The sequence below is a fragment of the Chiloscyllium plagiosum genome, chromosome 44, assembly GCF_004010195.1.
Source record: "Chiloscyllium plagiosum isolate BGI_BamShark_2017 chromosome 44, ASM401019v2, whole genome shotgun sequence".
Taxonomy (NCBI): Eukaryota; Metazoa; Chordata; class Chondrichthyes; order Orectolobiformes; family Hemiscylliidae; genus Chiloscyllium; species Chiloscyllium plagiosum.
The window spans coordinates 10,438,528-10,456,171 of NC_057753.1; the positions used below are offsets into that span (position 1 = coordinate 10,438,528).

Below are 17,644 nucleotides of genomic sequence, written 5' to 3' on the forward strand. Positions count from 1 at the left end.
GCAACGTTTCTTCGAAATGTAGATTCATTTAGATATGACTGCGTCACTTTACATATTAAGATATTCCTTTTAATGTGCACGCATCCGTTTGAAATATAATCTTGTTCATTTAAATCTCTTTATTTGCAGAAATAGCCCGTTAAAATGTCCATGTCTTTTAAAATGCAGATTTCCCCATTTAGTATGACGCCGTTCCGTTAGATGTCGGAATCTCTGTTTAAATTGAGCCGTGAGCTTTCCCAATGTAGACAGGGTTCCTGGAAACGTGGCAGTGTCCCCCTGCAGCTGCAGAGCGAGACAGGAGAGTTTGTTTTTGTGAATGAGCAGTTGTAGCGCGAGGTGGCTGTTGCTTGGTGACGGTGAGGCTCCCCCGGCCCCGCCCATCACCCCCGTGCAGACGTCACGCGGGGGCGAAGACGGTTGGGAAGAGAAGGGGCGGCCGTTAGGAAAATGGCGCCGTGCGGCCCGGGGCAGACACCCGTCACTGGGCACCGCCGCCTTCCTGGTGCAGCTGCTGTGTCACGGCCACACCGGCCGGCTGTACAGCAGGCAGGAGCCGGTGAGCATTCTGGAGGCGGATGGGGTTAAGGGCCTGCTTGGGAACTCGTCGGCCGCCTGGGTGGTGGAGTTCTACTGGTCGTGGGGCGGCCCCTGTGTCAACTATGGGGCCACCTGGAAGGTACTGGGCCCGGGAGGTGAAAGGTGAGACAGGTTGTGGGGGGGACGGAGGGGAAGGAATGTGGGGCCTGTCCTGTCATAGTGACATTTTACACTCACTTTCCATCTGCTTTTTACCCCTTCACTGTTTTTGTTAATCCTTGTGCTTTTTCCCCCTTAATGTTACTTGTGCAATTGCTTATGGTCGTGGAGAAAGTGAGGTCTGTAGATGCTGGAGATCAGAGCTGAAAATGTGTTGCTGGAGCTTATGGTAGTGTAAATACTAGTGAAGGAGATTATGCACCAGCATGTATATGTTACCCAGTCACTGAAAGGGCAGGAGAAAGTGAGGTCTGCAGATGCTGGAGATCAGAGCTGAAAATGTGTTGCTGGAAAAGCAAAGGGCAGGACTTGTTGAGAATGGTTAGTAAAGCATGTGGTGTACTAAGCCTTGTTAAGATGGATATAGTTTGTTTTTTGTCAAAGTGTACTTTTTATTATTTAGAGTCATAGAGTTGTACAACCTGTTCATGCTGACCAGATATCCTAAAATAGTGTCGATAGTATCATGCTGGAGAAGCACAGCAGGTCAGGCAGCATCTGAGGAGCAGCAGAATTGGCATTTCGGGCATAAGCCCTCTATCAGGAATCAAAAGATTCTCCTGCTCCTCAGTTGCTGCCTGACCTTTCCAGCACTATGCTCTTGACTGTTATCTCCAGCATCTGCAGTCCTCTCTTTCTGAATTGGTTTTGACCTTACTATGAAGCCTCTTCCAAGGGTACCTACCTGGAAGAAGTTCTCATCCTCTGTCTACAAAGATCACAGTGAGTCCCCCTCTCACTGTACCTCCCCAAGTCCTCTCCTCTGCCCTGAAGCACTTCAGCTACATCCTCAAGCAGACTTGCTACCACAGCCACATCTCCTTCCTCAATGCTTGCCTACAGAACCATCTGATCCCACATGGACTCTGGACTACATTCAGACCAGCCCAGTTTGGACCTGAACAGGATACCCTGTACACACTACAAATCCGAAACCTTCAACAATGACTCTCTTTCCGGATCCTACGTTCCACGTGATTAGCCATGCGCCGCCATCTACCCTACCTGCAGTCAGTCCTGCTGCAGCTCAGAGCCTCACTTTCCCAGACCTGCAACGGACCTCTGCATTTCTACATCCTCAGAAAAGATTCCTGATGAAGGGTTTATCCCCAAAACATTGATTCTCCTGCTCCTCATATGCTCCCTGACCTGCTATGCTTTTCCAGCACCACACTCTTGACTCTGATCTCCAGCATCTACAGCCCTCACTTTCTTCCAGTGAAACAGTCTCAGCCCATTCATCTAAATGGGGGTAGATTCATATCCAGTTATGATCTGTTCAATGCTGGTCCAGGCTCGAAAGACCAAATGGCCTACTCCTGCTCCCAATTCTCTTCCGGGACATCAACAGACTATAAGACATAGGAGCAGAAGTTAGGCAATTCAGCCCATCAGCTGATGAGTTCTCAACCCCATTCTTCCACTCTCTCCCTATAACCCTTGATCCTCCACAATGTCTCTATTTCAATCTTAAATATCCTCAGTGACCTGGTCTCCACAGCCTTCTGTGGCAATGAATTCCATAGATTCACCGCTCTCTGGCTGAAGAAGTTTCTCCTTACCTCCATTCTATAAGGTCTTTCCTTTACTCTAAGACAGTGCCCTCCAGCCCTAGTCTCTCCTCTCAGGCCGTTCAGTACTCTGTGTGTTTCAATTAGATCTCCCCTGAGTGTTAATGAGCATGAACCAGACCCTTCAGGATAAGGTACAGTAGGGATTAGGTTCAGCAAAGTGAGAATGGAGGGAGAGTGCGTTGAATGAAGATTGTCAGCGGATTTGGATTGGCCATGCTAAATTGCCCATAATGTCTAGGGATTTGCAGGTTAGGTGGGATAGCCATGGGAGATGCAGGATTATAGTTTCATAGTAAAAGAAGTAGGAGTCGGCCATTTGGCCCGTCCAGCCTGCTCCACCATTCCTTATGATCATGGCTGATATATCCACCCTCCCTGCATTGTCCCTTAATTCCCTGACCATGAAAAACCCATCCAACTGTGTCTTGAATATACTTCATGAAACTGCCTCTCTTCCTTGGGCAGAGAATTCCATAGATTGACTACTGTCTGGGAAATGCAGTTCCTCCTCATCTCTGTCCTAAATCTACTCTCCCTAAACTTGAGGCCTGGTCTCATCCACCAGCAGAAATGACTGGATAGGGTAGGGCTTCATCCCCACAGTGCAATGAATTCACACTTTCCACCAAACTCCCAGATGTGCTCCCTCTGTTTCCATGCTATGATACTGGACTGGACATTTAAAGTGGAAGGCAAGAAAATGGTTTTAAGACCACGACAGAACAGTTACAGTCAGACAGCACAGAAACGGACCCTTCAGTCCAACTATTCCATGCTGTTTTCAAACGAAACTAATGCCACTTGCCAGTATTTGGCTCATATCCCTCCACACCTTGCCTATTCATGTAACTTATCCAAATGTCTTTTAAATGTTGCATCTGTATGTGCATCCACCACTTCCTCTGGACATTCATTCCATACATGAACCAACCTCTGATTGGCAGGAGGACCAGTCACCTTCGGGTGTTGGCATGGACAGATTTGACCGAAGGGTCTGCTTCCATGCTGCACATCTCTATGACTTTAAGTCGTACAGCAAGGAGCATGCGCAATTTATTCCTGACACCGACGAGCACGCGCAGTATGCTCTCTGTCGATGTTGCCGTTCCTGACAGAATTTAAGTATCTAAATGCCAAGAGAAGTAAAAAAGGGGAGATCCACAACTTTCCCCCCCTGTGATATTTACCTTTCCTACACGCCCTATGATTTTATAATTCGAAATAAGGCCACCCGTCAACCTGTGGTCGTCAATAGGGTGACCAGAAGTGTACACAGTGCTCTAAAAGTGGCCTCACCAATATCCTGTACAAGGTAAAATCAAGGACTGCAGATGCTGGAAACCAGAGTCTAGATTAGAGTGGTGCTCGAAAAGCACAGCAGGTCAGACAGCATCTGAGGAGCAGGAAAATCAACGTTTCGGGCAAAAGCCCTTCATCAGGAATAGATGCTGGGTGCCTGCAGAGTGGAGAGATAAATGAGGTGGGGGTGGAGAGAAAGTAGCATAGAGTACAATAAGTGAATGGGGGTGGGGATGGAGGTGATAGGTCAGAGAGGAGGGTGGAGTGGATAGGTGGAAAGGAAGATAGGCAGGTAGGACAATTCATGAGGGCAGTATTGAGCTGGAAGGTTGGTACTCGGGTGAGGTGGGGGAAGGGGAAATGAGGAAACTGGTGAAATCCACATTGATGCCCTGGGGTTGAAGTGTTCCGCGGCGGAAGATGAGGCGTTCTTCCTCCAGTTGTCAGGTGGTGAGGGTGCGGCAGTGGAAGAGGCCCAGGACCTGCATGTCCTTGGCGGAGTGGGAGGGGGAGTTGAAACGTTGGGCCACAGGGCAGTAGAGTTGGTTGGTGCAGGTGTCCCGGAGATGTTCCCTAAAGTGCTCTGCTCGGAGGCGTCCAGTCTCCCCAAAGGAGACCGCATCGGGAGCAACGATACAATAAATGATATTGGTGGATGTGTAGGTAAAACTTTGATGGATGTGGAAGGCTCCTTTAAGGCCTTGGATGGAGGTGTGGGTGGAGGTTTTGCAATTTCTGCGGTAGCAGGGGAGGCTGCCAGGAAGGGAGGGTGGGTTGTTGGGGGGCTTGGACCTGACCAGATAGTCGCAGAGGGCACGGTCTTTGCGGAAAGCAGAAATAGGTGGGGATGGAAATGTATCCCTGGTGGTGGGGTCCGTTTGGAGGTGACAGAAATGTCTTTGGATGATGTGGTTTATGCAAAGGTTGGTAGGCTGGAAGGTGAGCACTAGATGGGGGTTCTGTCCTTGTGTGTGCGGGGCTATATCCTGTACAACCTCAACATGATGTCCCAACTCCTATACTGAACAGCGTGAACAATTAAGGCAATTGTACTAAACACCTCCTTCATCACCTTGTCTACCTTTGATGCAACTTTCAAAGAATTATGTACCTGATTTGGAGATGCCTGTGTTGGACTGGGGCATACGAAGTTAAAATTCACACAACACCAGGCTCATTTGCTAGCACTAGCTTTTGGAGCACTGCTCTTTCACCAGGTGGTTGTGTCTTATGATCCTGCTCCACAAACACCCAATGAAGAAGCAACGCTCTGAAAGCTCATGTTTCCAAATAAACCAGTTGGACGATAACCTGATGTTGTGTGATTTTTAACTTTATGTACCTGAACCCACCCCACGTCTCTCTGTTCTACAATATGATGCAGGGCCCTACCATTAATTGCCCTTCATTGTTTTAGCAAAATGCAACCCCTTGCCTTCATCTGTCACACTCTCAGACACACATACCCCAACACTCTCACCATCTCGCAGGCTTATACTCCATAAAACACCCACTTCATTAGCATGCATGCACAAACTTGTATGCATACATACACACACACACAGTCACAGTCACACAAGTCTACGGGGTGAATTTGCATTTGCAGATATATTCAATTTTGCTCAGAAAGCACACAAACTGCAGTCAATCCATTTAATATTTTATAAATTCCTACTTTGGTTAATAGAATCAGTCTGATTCAAGATTGGGATACAGACTCTAACCTCACACCTTTTATGCAGTATCTGAGCTGAGATGTCACCTATTTTTATAAAACCTTAAATCATCTCGAAGGTGAATTAAAAGTAGTTCTGGGGTTTAAGTATTAATGACCTGAAATCTGCAATCCATGGTACAAGATGAAAGACTAATTCGCAATCTAGGTTTCTTCAATATATCCTATCAGTTGCATGACACTGAGCTTTACCTATAAACGCTGCATCTTATGATCCTGCTCCACAGCTACCTGATGAAGGAGCAGCATTCCAGAATTAGTGCTTCCAAATAAACCTGTTGGACTATATCCTGGTGTTGTGATTTTTAACTTTATCCACCCCAGTCCAACACCGGCACCTCCACATCGTTTTCAGTGGACACAGCCCAGTCCTGCCAGGAAACTGTACAAATCCGATGACATGATGTAGTACCTGCACTCCTGAAAAATTTACAATTTCTAACAATACTGGCTACTTATTCACTGCTGCAACCGATACACAACATTGGAAACATAGTACAGGAGGCTGTAAGAAATGAGCACAGCAGGTCAGGCAGCGTCCAAGGAGCAGGAACATCAACATTGCCCGAAATGTCGATTTTCCTGCTCCTCAGATGCTGCTTGACCTGCTGCGCTTTGCCAGTGGCACTCTAATCTGCAGTTCTCACTTTCACCTGTAAGAAATGGGCAGTTTTAAAACAAAAACCTGTTGCAGTTCAAAGCTCTCAATGAGAGTCTGAGCTCAGTGTGAAGTTCAGGTAATCTTTATTACGACCCAACCTTGTTACAGCTTCAGAAGCTCCCAGCAGAAAGGTGGAGAAAAAGTAGCAATTTTTAAAAAACAGCTCGAGGTCAAAGTGCACACACCCCCTCCAACCCCTCGCTTTCTTCATTATTGGTCACCACCGAGTTGTCCTTTGTAATTGGATCCTTGGTACAGCCTTAACCCGGAGAAAGTATTGCCTCATGCAGCAATTTCAACCCATATCTTGTATCCAAGTAAGTTCGATGGGCAACGTAGGGTCGATTACACTGCTGTGTGCCTGGAGTTACTTGTAGGCCAGACCGGGTAAAGGATGCAGCTGGGACGACTGAATGAATCTTCTCCCACAACGACAGTTTCCTTCCCTACAAAGAAACTGAGTGAATTAGGTGGGGGTTTTCTTCCAGCCCACCCCACCAAAAATGGTTTGACTGTTAGATTCTGAACTCTAGATTTCGGACCTAATTCCAATTCCAGCATTTGTTGCGGTGGGAATCGAACCCGGGATCCCCGGAACTAGGTTGATAGTCCAGTCGATAATGGCACTCGGCTGTCATTCCTTCAATCCCCCTGCAATGGCACGTGAACTCGTTGGTAGCTCCCCAGGTATGAGGAGCAGGTGAAGCCCTTCCCACACTCTGGGCAGGGGATTGGCCTCTTCCCCTGTGTGGACCCTGCTGGTGGGTCAGCAGGTAGGAGGACTTGGTAAAGGCCTTCCCGCGCTCGGGGCAGCTGAAGGGCTTGTTCCCCCGTGTGGATCCACCGGTGGCTCAGCAGGGTGGAGGTCTGGGTAAAGGCCTTCCCGCACTTGAGACAGCTGAAGGGCCTCTCCCCCATGTGGACCCGCCGGTGCCTCAGCAGGTCGGAGGAATTGCTGAAGGCCTTTCCACACTTGGGGCAGGGGAATGGCCTCCCACCTGTGTGGACCTGCGAGTGGGTCAGCAGGTTGGAGGAATTCCTGAAGGCCTTCCCGCACTCGGGGCAGGGGAATGGTCTCTCCCCCGTGTGGACCTGCGAGTGGACCAGCAGGTTGGAGGAATTGCTGAAGGCCTTCCCGCACTCGGGGCAGGGGAATGGTCTCTCCCCCGTGTGGACCTGCGAGTGGGTCAGCAGGTTGGAGGAATTCCTGAAGGCCTTCCCGCACTCGGGGCAGCTGAAGGGCCTTTCCCAAGTGTGGACCCGCTGGTGGGTCAGCAGACGAGGAGAATACCTGAAGGCCTTCCCGCACTCCGCGCAGGGGAATGGCCTCTCCCCCGTGTGGATCTGCCGATGGGTCAGCAGGTTGAAGGAATCTTTGAAGGCTTTCCTGCATTCGGGGCAGGGGATTGGCCTCTTCACCTGTATGGACCCGTCGGTGGGTCAGCAGGTGGGAGGACTGGATAAAGGCCTTCCCGCACTTAGGGCAGCTGTACGGCCTCTCCCCCGTGTGGACCCGCCGGTGGCTCAGCAGGGCAGAGGCCTGGGTAAAGGCCTTCCCGCACTCGAGGCAGCTGTAGGGCCTCTCCCCCGTGTGGACGCGCCGGTGCCTCAACAGGTCGGAGGAATTGCTGAAGGCCTTTCCACACTTGGGGCAGGGGAATGGCCTCTCCCCTGTGTGGACCCGCCGGTGCCTCAGCAGTGCAGAGGAACTGCTGAAGGCCTTCTTGCACTTGGGGCAGCTGAAGGGTCTCTCCCCCGTATGGACGCGCTGATGCCTTAACAGGGCAGAGGAATTGCTGAAGGCCTTCCCGCACTCGGGGCAGGGGAATGGCCTCTCCCCTGTGTGGACCTGCGAATGGGTCAGCAGGTTGGAGGAATTCCTGAAGGCCTTCCCGCACTCGGGACAGCTGAAGGGCCTTTCCCCCGTGTGGACCTGCCAGTGGGTCAGCAGGTGAGAAGAATACCTGAAGGCCTTTCCGCACTTTGCGCAGGGGAATGGCCTCTCCCCCGTGTGGACCCGCCGATGGGTCAGCAGGTTGAAGGAATCGTTGAAGGCCTTCCCGCACTCGGGGCATTTGAAGGGCCTGTTCCCCGTGTGGACCCGCTGGTGCTTCAGCAGGGCAGAGGAATTGCTGAAAGCCTTCCCACACTCGGGGCAGGGGAATGGCCTCTCCCCCGTGTGGATCTGCCGGTGGGTCAGCAGGTTGGAGGAATCGTTGAAGGCCTTCCCACACTCAGGGCAGCTGAAGGGCCTTTCCCCCGTGTGGACCCGCTGGTGAGTCAGCAGCTGAGAAGAATACCTGAAGGCCTTCCCGCACTCTCTGCAGGGGAATGGCCTGTCCCCCGTGTGGACCCGCCGGTGGGTCAGCAGGTTGGAGGAATCGTTGAAGGCTTTCCCACACTCGGGGCAGTTGAAGGGCCTCTCCTCCGTGTGGACCCGCTGGTGCTTCAGCAGGGCAGAGGAATTGCTGAAGCCCTTCCCGCACTCGGGGCAGCTGAAGGGCCTCTCCCCCGTGTGGACCCGCTGGTGCTTCAGCAGGGCAGAGGAATTGCTGAAGGCCTTCCCACACTCGGGGCAACTGAAGGGCCTCTCCCTCATGTGGACCCTCCGATGCCTCATCAGGTGGAAGGAATCGCTGAAGGCTTTCCCGCATTCAGGGCAGCTGAAGGGTCTCTCCCCCGTGTGGACCCGCTGGTGCTTCAACAGGGCAGAGGAATTGCTGAAGGCCTTCCCACACTCAGGGCAGCTGAAGGGCCTCTCCCCTGTGTGGACCCGCTGGTGCTTCAGCAGGGCAGAGGAATCTCTGAAGGCCTTCTTGCACTCAGGGCAGCTGAAGGGCCTCTCCCCTGTGTGACTGCGCCGATGAGTCTCAAGGGCCGACGGGAAACGGAAGCCTTTCCCGCAGTCGCTACACTCCCACGGTTTCTCCATGGCCGAAGCTTCAGCTGCACACAAACACGTGTGGAGCCTCTCCCCACTGTGAATTCCTCTTTCCAGGCCGTATAACTGTTTCAGGCTCCACACTCAGTGTGCTGCAACGGTAGGGTCTCTCACCCAGTCCCACTGATGCTGAAAATGTACTCAAACTGGAATCACAAAGCTTTGCTCCTTCTCACAAAGTCATAGTTGAAAATTGTTGCAGTCCCGATGGATTGAGTGAGTGTCAGACATTGACGTCAAAGTGAGGACTGCAGGCGCTGGAGAGTCAGTCAAAGTGCAGTGCTGGCAAAGCACAGCAGGTCAGGTAGCATCCGAGGATCAGAAGAGTCGACGTTTCAGGCATAAGCTGTTCATCTGTTGATTTTGAAACTCCCGTCTTCAGATCTTCAAATACTCTGTAAAGTGATTTCAAAAAATCACTGTCAGTACAGGGTAGAAATTCTGAACAAGCAATTCTACCTTCTGCAGAATATACTTTTCCTTTGTTATTCCACAAAATTGAAAGCACCATCCCACTCTCTCTCCCGCTCTGTTATTACTTCACTCAAACTAATTCTCCTGAAGGTGCTGATTCAGGATCTTACAGGGGCAGAAAAGCAAAAACATCAAGACTGACATCTCTGAATTTTGGATACCTCCACCTGAAGGTTAATATTTTCCACAACATTGGGATACTAAGAGGTGAGCAGGTCTGATTTTGGGAAGCAAAAAAAAACAATGAGTTTGTGATAATCCCTTCCCTTCAGAAAATTCCCACAGTGTGGAAGCAGCCACTCGGCCCAAAGACTCCACACCAACCCTCTGAAGGGTAACACACTCACACCCATTCTGCTACCCTCATTATTTAACATTTACCTCCTGATTAATGCACCTAACCTGCACATCCCTCGGTACCATGTAATTTAGCACGGTCAATCCATCCTAACCTGGACAAAGTTAAAAACTACAGAGTTATAGTTCAATAGATTTATTTGGAAGCACTCACTTTCGGAGTGCTGATCCTTCATCAAGTGGTTGTGGAGAATAAGATCATAAGACACAGAATTTATGGAAATGCATTATGGTGTCCTGCCACTGAAATGATATATTGAACAAACCTGGATTATTAAGTCTTTCATCTTTTAGAATGGGTTGCAGCTATTAATACTATGTAAACCCCAGAAATTCTCGTAGGTCACCTTCTTGAAATAACTTAAGGTTTTATAGCAAAATATGACATCTCAGCTCAGACAACGTATTAAAGGTGTGAGGTCAGAGTCTGTCTGTGTCCCAGTCTTGAGTCAGACTGGTTCTATTTCCAAAGTGGAATTTACAAAATATTACTAAGATTGACTGCCTGCAGATTGTGCATTTTTTTGAGCAAAGTAAAATGTATGTACAAATATCATTCTGCAAATTCAAATTCACCCACATGGACTTATACGTGTGTATGTGCATGAGAGAGAGAAAAAAGTCTATTTCTGTGCAGTATATTTCAATGCCTATTTGATAACAGATGCCTTATTTCTGTTGGTGTCAATATTGTTGTAAATCATAGCTGGGTACTAATAGTTAGATGTGAGGGAGACAAAATTCCTCAAGTAGGGCACCATACGAATCCTGGGAGAGCCCTATTTCTGGTTTACTTCCAAATGAACAAACATTAAGCATGAGCACCTATTCATTTCGAATTTGGTTTATTTTTCTTGTTTGATTCCCTGTTATGACTACACTTTATGTCTGGATGGTTGACAGGCGGGGGATTGTAGGTTCGGGTTTGATTGACTGAATGTTTTATTGTTCCAGTAGGTGTAAAAGAGGGGGTCAAAGTTTCAGCAGAAATCCAGCAGAGCTAAGAACAGACTGACATCCAGATGCCTTTTAAGTGTTGTAATTGGACCAGTCTCCACCACTTCCTCTGGCAGTTCATTCCATACATTCACACAGAGGGTGTTGCAAAGGTTGCCTCTCAGGTCCCTTTTAAATCATTCCCCTTTCATCTCAAACGTATGCCCTCTAGTTTTGGACTCCCCTACCCTTGGGAAAAGTCTTTGGGTATTCATCTTATCCATAGCCCTTACAAATGTCTATAAGATCACCCCTCAGCTTCTGAGGCTCCAGGTAAATATGGTAAAAACAATTACTGCAGATGCTGGAAACCAGAGTCTAGATTAGAGTGGTGCTGGAAAAGCACAGCAGGTCAGGCAGCATCCAAGGAGCAGTACCGGATGCTGCCTGAACTGCTGTGCTTTTCCAGCACCACTCTAATCTAAACTCCAGGGTAAATATCTCCAGCCTGTTCAGCCTCTCCCTGTAGCTCAAACTCTCCAAATCTGGCAACAGCCTTGTAAATCTTTCAAAGTTTCACACAGGTTTCCAATAGCAGGGAGACCAGAACTGAATACAGTATTCCAAAAGTGGCCGAACCAATGCCCTGCACAGCCACAACATGACCTCCCAACTCCTACACTCAATGCCCTGACCAATAAAGACCACATTACCAAACGCCTCCTTCACATTCCTGCTTACCTGCGACTCCACTTTGAAGTAACTATGAACCTGCACTCCAAGGTCTCTTTGTTCTGCAATACTCCCCTTAACTGTGTCAGTCCTGCCTGGATTACTTGACCAAAATGCAACACCTTAATTTCTTTAAATTAAACTCCATCTGCCACTCCTCAGCCCATCGGCCCACCAATCAATTCTAATTTACAGTGAACTCTCTTCCCTCCCTTATTCCCTCAAAACGGAAACTCTCCATCCCACACATTCTCCCTCCATTCTCACTTTGCTGAATCTAATCCCTGCTGTACCTCATACTGCAGGGTCTGGTACATGCTGATTAACAGGCCCACGCTCGGAGATCTAATTGAAACAAACAAAATACTGTGCATTCAGGGCAGACACCCATTTGGACCGTATTGGCCTGGGACGTGAAAGGTGTGCAGTTTGAGGGATGGAGGGGAAGGAATGTATGACCTGTCCTGTCATATTGACATTTTACACTGACTTTCCATCAGCTTTTACTGGCGCTTGTGCTTTTTACCTTCACTGTTGTTTTTAAATCATTGTGCTTTTTACCCTCACTTTTTTTTAATCCTTGTGCTGTTTACCCTCACTGTTTTATTAATCCTTGTGCTTTTTTTTTAATCCCTGTGCTGTTTACTCTTGCTGTTACTTGTGCAATTGCTTAGGGTAGTGTGTAAATACTAGTGAAGGAGATTATGCCCCTTCGTCACTGAAGGAGCAGGACCTGTTGAGAATGGTTAGTAAAGCATGTGGTGTACATGGATATAGTTTGTTATTTGGAAAAATCTACTTTTTAATTATTTAAAGTCAGAGTTGTACAGCTCGGAAACAGATCCTTTGGTTCAACCCATCCATGCCGACCAGATATCCTAAATTAGTGTCGAGAGTGTAGTGCTGGAAAATCACAGGTCAGGCAGCATCCGAGCAGCAGAAGAATCGACGTTTCGGGCATAAGCCCTTCATCACGAGGGTGGAGGGACTGGGAAGGAGGCTATTTGAAATTGGAGAACTCAATGTTGAGATCACTGAGCTGTAGGCTGCGCAGGTGGTGGATGAGGTTTTGTTCCTCCAATTTGCAGTTTGGTTCATTGTGGCAATGGAGGAGGCCAAATATGATCATGTCAGAAAGGGAGTGGGAATGGGAATTAAAATGGATGGTGACTGGGAGGTCCGGTCAGCCTCTGTGGACCTGGCTGCGATGCTCAGGGAACCATTTCCCAAGTTTATGCTCTGTCTCCCCAATGTAGAGAAGACTACAATTTGCAAACACATGGCAAATGCAGTACCACAATGTGAAGTTCTAGCCTTCGCTGTGGAAAAAAAACCCAGAAAGCAGGTGTATTGTTTAAATGGAGATGTATTTGGATGTGGAGAAAGTGAGAACTGCAGATGCTAGAGATCAGAGTCAAAAAGTGTGGTGCTGGAAAAGCACAGCAGGTTAAGCAGCATCCAAGGAGCAGGAGAGTCAACATTTCGGGGCTGAGCCCTTCATCAGGAATAATGCATGGATGTACAAAGGGGCCTCAGCGTCATTCTACACCTGTTAACACCAGTCATCAGACAGGTGCAGCAAGCAATAAGCAAGGCAAGTGGTATATGAGCAAGAGGAATTGAGTTCAGAAGTGGGGATGTCTCCCTGCAGTTTGGGGGTCATTGAATATATTCAAGGCTGAGTTCATCTCAACACCCCCCTGAACTGTGCCAGTCCTGCCTGGATTGCTTGACCAAAATGCAAACCTGATATTTCTCAAGTTAAACTGCATCTGCCACTGCTCAGTCAGTCCAATCAATTCTAATTTATAGTGAACTCTCTTTCCTCTCTCATTCCCAAGAAGTTAAAAATCTCCATCCCAAACTCTCTCCCTCCATTTTCATTTTGCTGAAAGTGGGTGAATAGGGTTGAGAAACTTATTAGCCACGATTGAATGGTATGAGCATACCTGATGGGCTGAATGGCCTCATTTCTGCTCCTATGTGTCTGCGGTTTCTTGCTGTCTAGGACACAGTGAGAGAATGGGTGCAGGAGTTGGCCATTTGGTCTTTTGACCCTGCACCAGTATTGAACAGATCATAATTGGATATGGATCTACCTACATGGAGGTGGATAGGCTGGGACTTTTTCCACTGGAGAGGTGACCATAATCGAGGTTTATAAAATCATGGGGGGGGGATAGATGAGGTGAATGGCAGGTGTCATTTCCTTCAGGTTGTGGTTTCAAGATTAGAGAGCAAATTTTGAACGCGAGTGGAGAAAGATTTTAAACTTGAGGGGCACCATTTTTTTCATACAAAGTGGTTCATGTGTGGAATGAATGTCCAGAGGAAAGGGTGGATGCAGGTATAGTGTTACAACGTTTAAAAGACATTTGGATAAGTACATGAATGGGAAAGGTTTGGAGGGATATGGGCCAAACACAGGTGGGTGGGATTAGTTTGGTTAAGGGGAGCATTGCAGAATAAAGAAACCTTTGAGTGCAGGTTCATAGTTTCTTGAAAGTGGAGTCACAGGTACATAGGATAGTGAAGAAAGCAATTGGTATGCTTTCCTTTATTGGTCAGAGCATTGAGTATAGGAATTAGGACGTCATTGTTTTGGCCAGTTTTGGAATACTGCACTCAGTTCTGGTCCCCCTGATGCAAGAAAGAACTTGTAAATCTTTCTAACCCCTTTCAAAGTTTCACAAGGGTGTTGCCAGAGTTGAAGGGCTTGAACTACAGATAGAGGCTGAATAGTCAGGGAAATTTTCCCTGAAGCATCGGAGGCTGAGGGGTAACCTTGTCGACATTTTATAAGGGGTATGGATAGGGTGAATACCCAAGGCCTTTTCCCCAGGGTAGGGGAGTCCAAACCAGAGGGCATATGTTAGAGGTGAGAGGGGAAAGATTTAATAGGGACAACGGTTTCATGCAGAGGGTGGTGCGTGTATGGAATGAGCTGCCAGGGGAAGTGGAGGCTGGTGCACTTACAACATCTAAAAGGCATCTGGGTGTGTACATAAATTGGAAGTGTTGAAAAGAACATGGGTCACATGCTCAAATGGGAAAAGATTGATTTCGCATACGTGGTTGGCATGGACGAGTTGGGCCGAATGGTCTGTTTCGTTTTCGGCCAAAGCAGAAGTGTGGTTGTGAAGACTGGACTTGCAGAGCAGCTTTCAAAGATGTTTTGCCCTTACTGGGACCGGAAGAAGTTACAATGAAATCTTTCATTTGTGAGACAGCAAGCAACTAAGTTAGTACATCTGGGATTTTGGTGGAAAGTGGAAATTCGTTGCACTGTGGGGATGAAGTCCTACTCTATCCAGTCATTTCTGCTGGTGGATTAGACTATGCCACAGGATTTAGAGGACTGGATTTAGGACAGAGACGAGGAGGAACTACTTTTCCCAGAGAGTAGTGAATCTATGGAATTCTCTGCCCAAGGAAGCAGTAGAGGCAGTTTCATTAAGTATAATCAAGACACAGTTGGATGGGTTTTTGCATGATAGGGAAATAAAGGGTAGTTGGGATAATGCAGGAAGGAGGAGCTCAGACGATGTAAAGATCAGCTATGATCTTAATGAATGGTGGAGCAGGCTGGATGGGCCAAATGGCCTACTCCTGCTTCTCTTACTACGAGACTATAACCCTACATTTCCCATGGCTAATCCACCTAACCTGCACATCCCTGGACAATTTAGCATGGCCAATCCAAATCAAGGCTGGTGAGCAATGCACTGATGTGGACAATGAACTTGAGAACTAGAGAAAGGGAAAAGAAGAGCAATCAAAACTAGATTTTTAAGATCACAAAAATTGAAAGTAAAAAAGTGTGTCTGGATGTGCGCTGCATTGTAACAAAAGTGAATGAATTGACTGCACACATTGAAGAGAATAATTATGATCTGAGATCCTTACAGAGACATGGCTTCAGGATGACAAGGATTGGATCCTGAATATTGAGGGGATAGTCAAAGGGGAAGCTAGGTAAAGATAGAGGGTTGGCACTGCTAATCAAAGCACTGATCACAGGGTAGTGTGGTGTCAGCTCAGATTTCAGGTCCTGATTTCTGTCCTCTGTTGATCTCCCTGTTCCCAGAGTATGATGTCCGCCTATTCTGAGCTCTGCTGGATTTTTGTTGAAGCTTTGACCTGCCTTTTACACCTGCCAGAACAATAAAACATTCAGTCCATTGAGACCCAGCCCACAATCTTCCAGCCTGTCAACCACCCAGACACAGAGTGTAGTCATAGCAGGAAACCAAGCAAGTAAAATGAAACAAAGTTAGAAATAAATAGGTGCTTGTGTTTAATGTTTTTTCATTAGGATGTAAACCAGAAGTGAGGCTCTCCCAGGATTCTGATAATTCCTCGAGTGGGGCACTCTTTTTCCCTTACATCTAACCATTAGAAGCCAGCAGTGATTTACAGCAATATTTACATCAATAGAAATGAAGCATCCGTTATCAAATTGACAAAGATATACAGCACTGATACAGACTTTTTCTCTTTCATGAGCATTTGCGCGCACACACAAGTCCAAAGGGGTCAATTTGTATTGACCAAATGATATTTGCGGATACGTTCTACTTTGCTCAAAAAATGCACAATCTGCAGGCAGTCAATCCATGTAATGTTTTTAAATTACACTTTGGAAATAGAACCAGCCTGACTCGAAATTGGGATACAGACAGGCTCTGTAACTCTTTTAATGCATTGTCTGAGCCAAGATGTCATATTTTGTTATAAAGCCTTATGTTATCTCTAAGGTGCCTTACAGGAAGTTCTGGGATTTACATTAATGATACCTGCAACCCATTTAAAAGATGACTGACTAACCTGGATTGTTGAGTCTATGTATCATTTCAGTGGCAGGACACTAATGTTTTTTTCATAAATTCTGTGCCTTATGATCTTATTTCCAGTGCGAGCAGCAGCGAAGGTAAGACCGTTTGGTTTTAAAAGTGCTTACCGGTAGCGGGCAGCGGTGTTTTTTTTCTCTTTCACTCTCTCTTCACAGAAAGAGTGGGAGCACCAGGGGGAAGTGACGACGACCAGAGGGGCAGCCGAGACCCGGAAGCAGTTAGTGTAAGCTTCGCGCAGGAGAAGAACCCGAGGCACTACAGAGGTAGTGCCTCCCACCCCCCTCCTCCTCTAACCTAAATAATAAGACCCGTTGTGGTAAGTAGGTAAGTGCTGCATTTTGCTTGTTGTATTCTTTAGACCCAGTTTTTTTTTACAAAAGGTACTTTCAGAGGGATGGCAGTGAAGGCAGTGCAATGTTCCTCTTGCAACATGTATGAGGTGAGGGATGCCATCGACGTCCCTGCTGAAAACACTTGCAGGAAGTGCACCCATCTCCAGCTCCTCCAAGACCGTGTTAGGGAACTGGAGCTGGAGTTGGATGAACTTAGGATCATTCGGGAGGCAGAGGGGGTCATAGATCGGAGCTTTAGGGAAGTAGTAACTCCAAAGATGGCAGATAGATGGGTGACAGTGAGGGGGACTGGGAGGAAGCAGCCAGTGCAGGGACCCCCTGCGGCCGTTCCCCTCAAGAACAAGTATACCGTTTTGGATACTTGTGGGGGGGACGACTTACCAGGGGCATGTAACGGGGCTCAGGCCTCTGGTAAGTCGTCCCCCAGAAAGAACTGGGGTTCTTTCTGGGGAAGGTGGGACCTCTATAAACAGGATGGTCTACACCTGAACCTGAGGGGCACCAGTATCCTTGGTGGGAGGTTTGCTAGTGCTCTTGGGGGGGGTTTAAACTAACTCTGCAGGGGCATGGGAACCCAGACTGTAGCTTTAGGGTGCAGGACCTGGAGTGTAGGGAGGTTAGGAACATGGCATCAATTTCAAAGGAGGGTGCCTGTAAACAGGAAAGTGGCTTGAAGTGTGTATACTTCAATGCAAGAAGTATACGAAATAAGGGAGGTGAACTTGCAGCGTGGGTTGGTACCTGAGACTTCGATGTTGTGGCTATTACGGAGACATGGATAGAACAGGGACAGGATTGGCTGTTGCAGGTGCCGGGATTTAAATGTTTTAGTAGGGGCAGAGGTGGGGGAAAAAGAGGGGGAGGTGTGGCATTGCTTGTCAAAGATAGTATTACAGCGGTGGAAAGGACGATGGAGGAGGACTTGCCATCTGAGGTAGTTTGGGCTGAGGTTAGGAACAGGAAAGGTGAG

The 17,644-nt window shown here is 47.9% G+C and overlaps 1 protein-coding gene across 3 annotated transcripts in view; it reads right to left on the bottom strand.

Annotated features, from left to right (window-relative positions):
* The window catches only part of LOC122543521 (zinc finger protein 135-like), a 69,969-nt gene that overhangs the window by 33,885 nt on the left and 18,440 nt on the right, over window positions 1–17,644 (bottom strand). The window contains exons 2-3 of one of the 3 annotated variants that reach the window (XM_043682300.1): window positions 7,458–9,364; window positions 6,851–7,372 (exon numbers count right to left, since the gene is read on the bottom strand). In XM_043682300.1, the coding sequence (XP_043538235.1) occupies window positions 6,851–7,372; window positions 7,458–8,960 (2,025 nt within the window). In that variant the 5' untranslated portion in view covers window positions 8,961–9,364. Of the gene's footprint in view, window positions 1–6,094; window positions 7,373–7,457; window positions 9,365–17,644 lie in introns of those variants that run through there. The other 2 variants (XM_043682298.1, XM_043682299.1) reach the window with 2 other exon arrangements.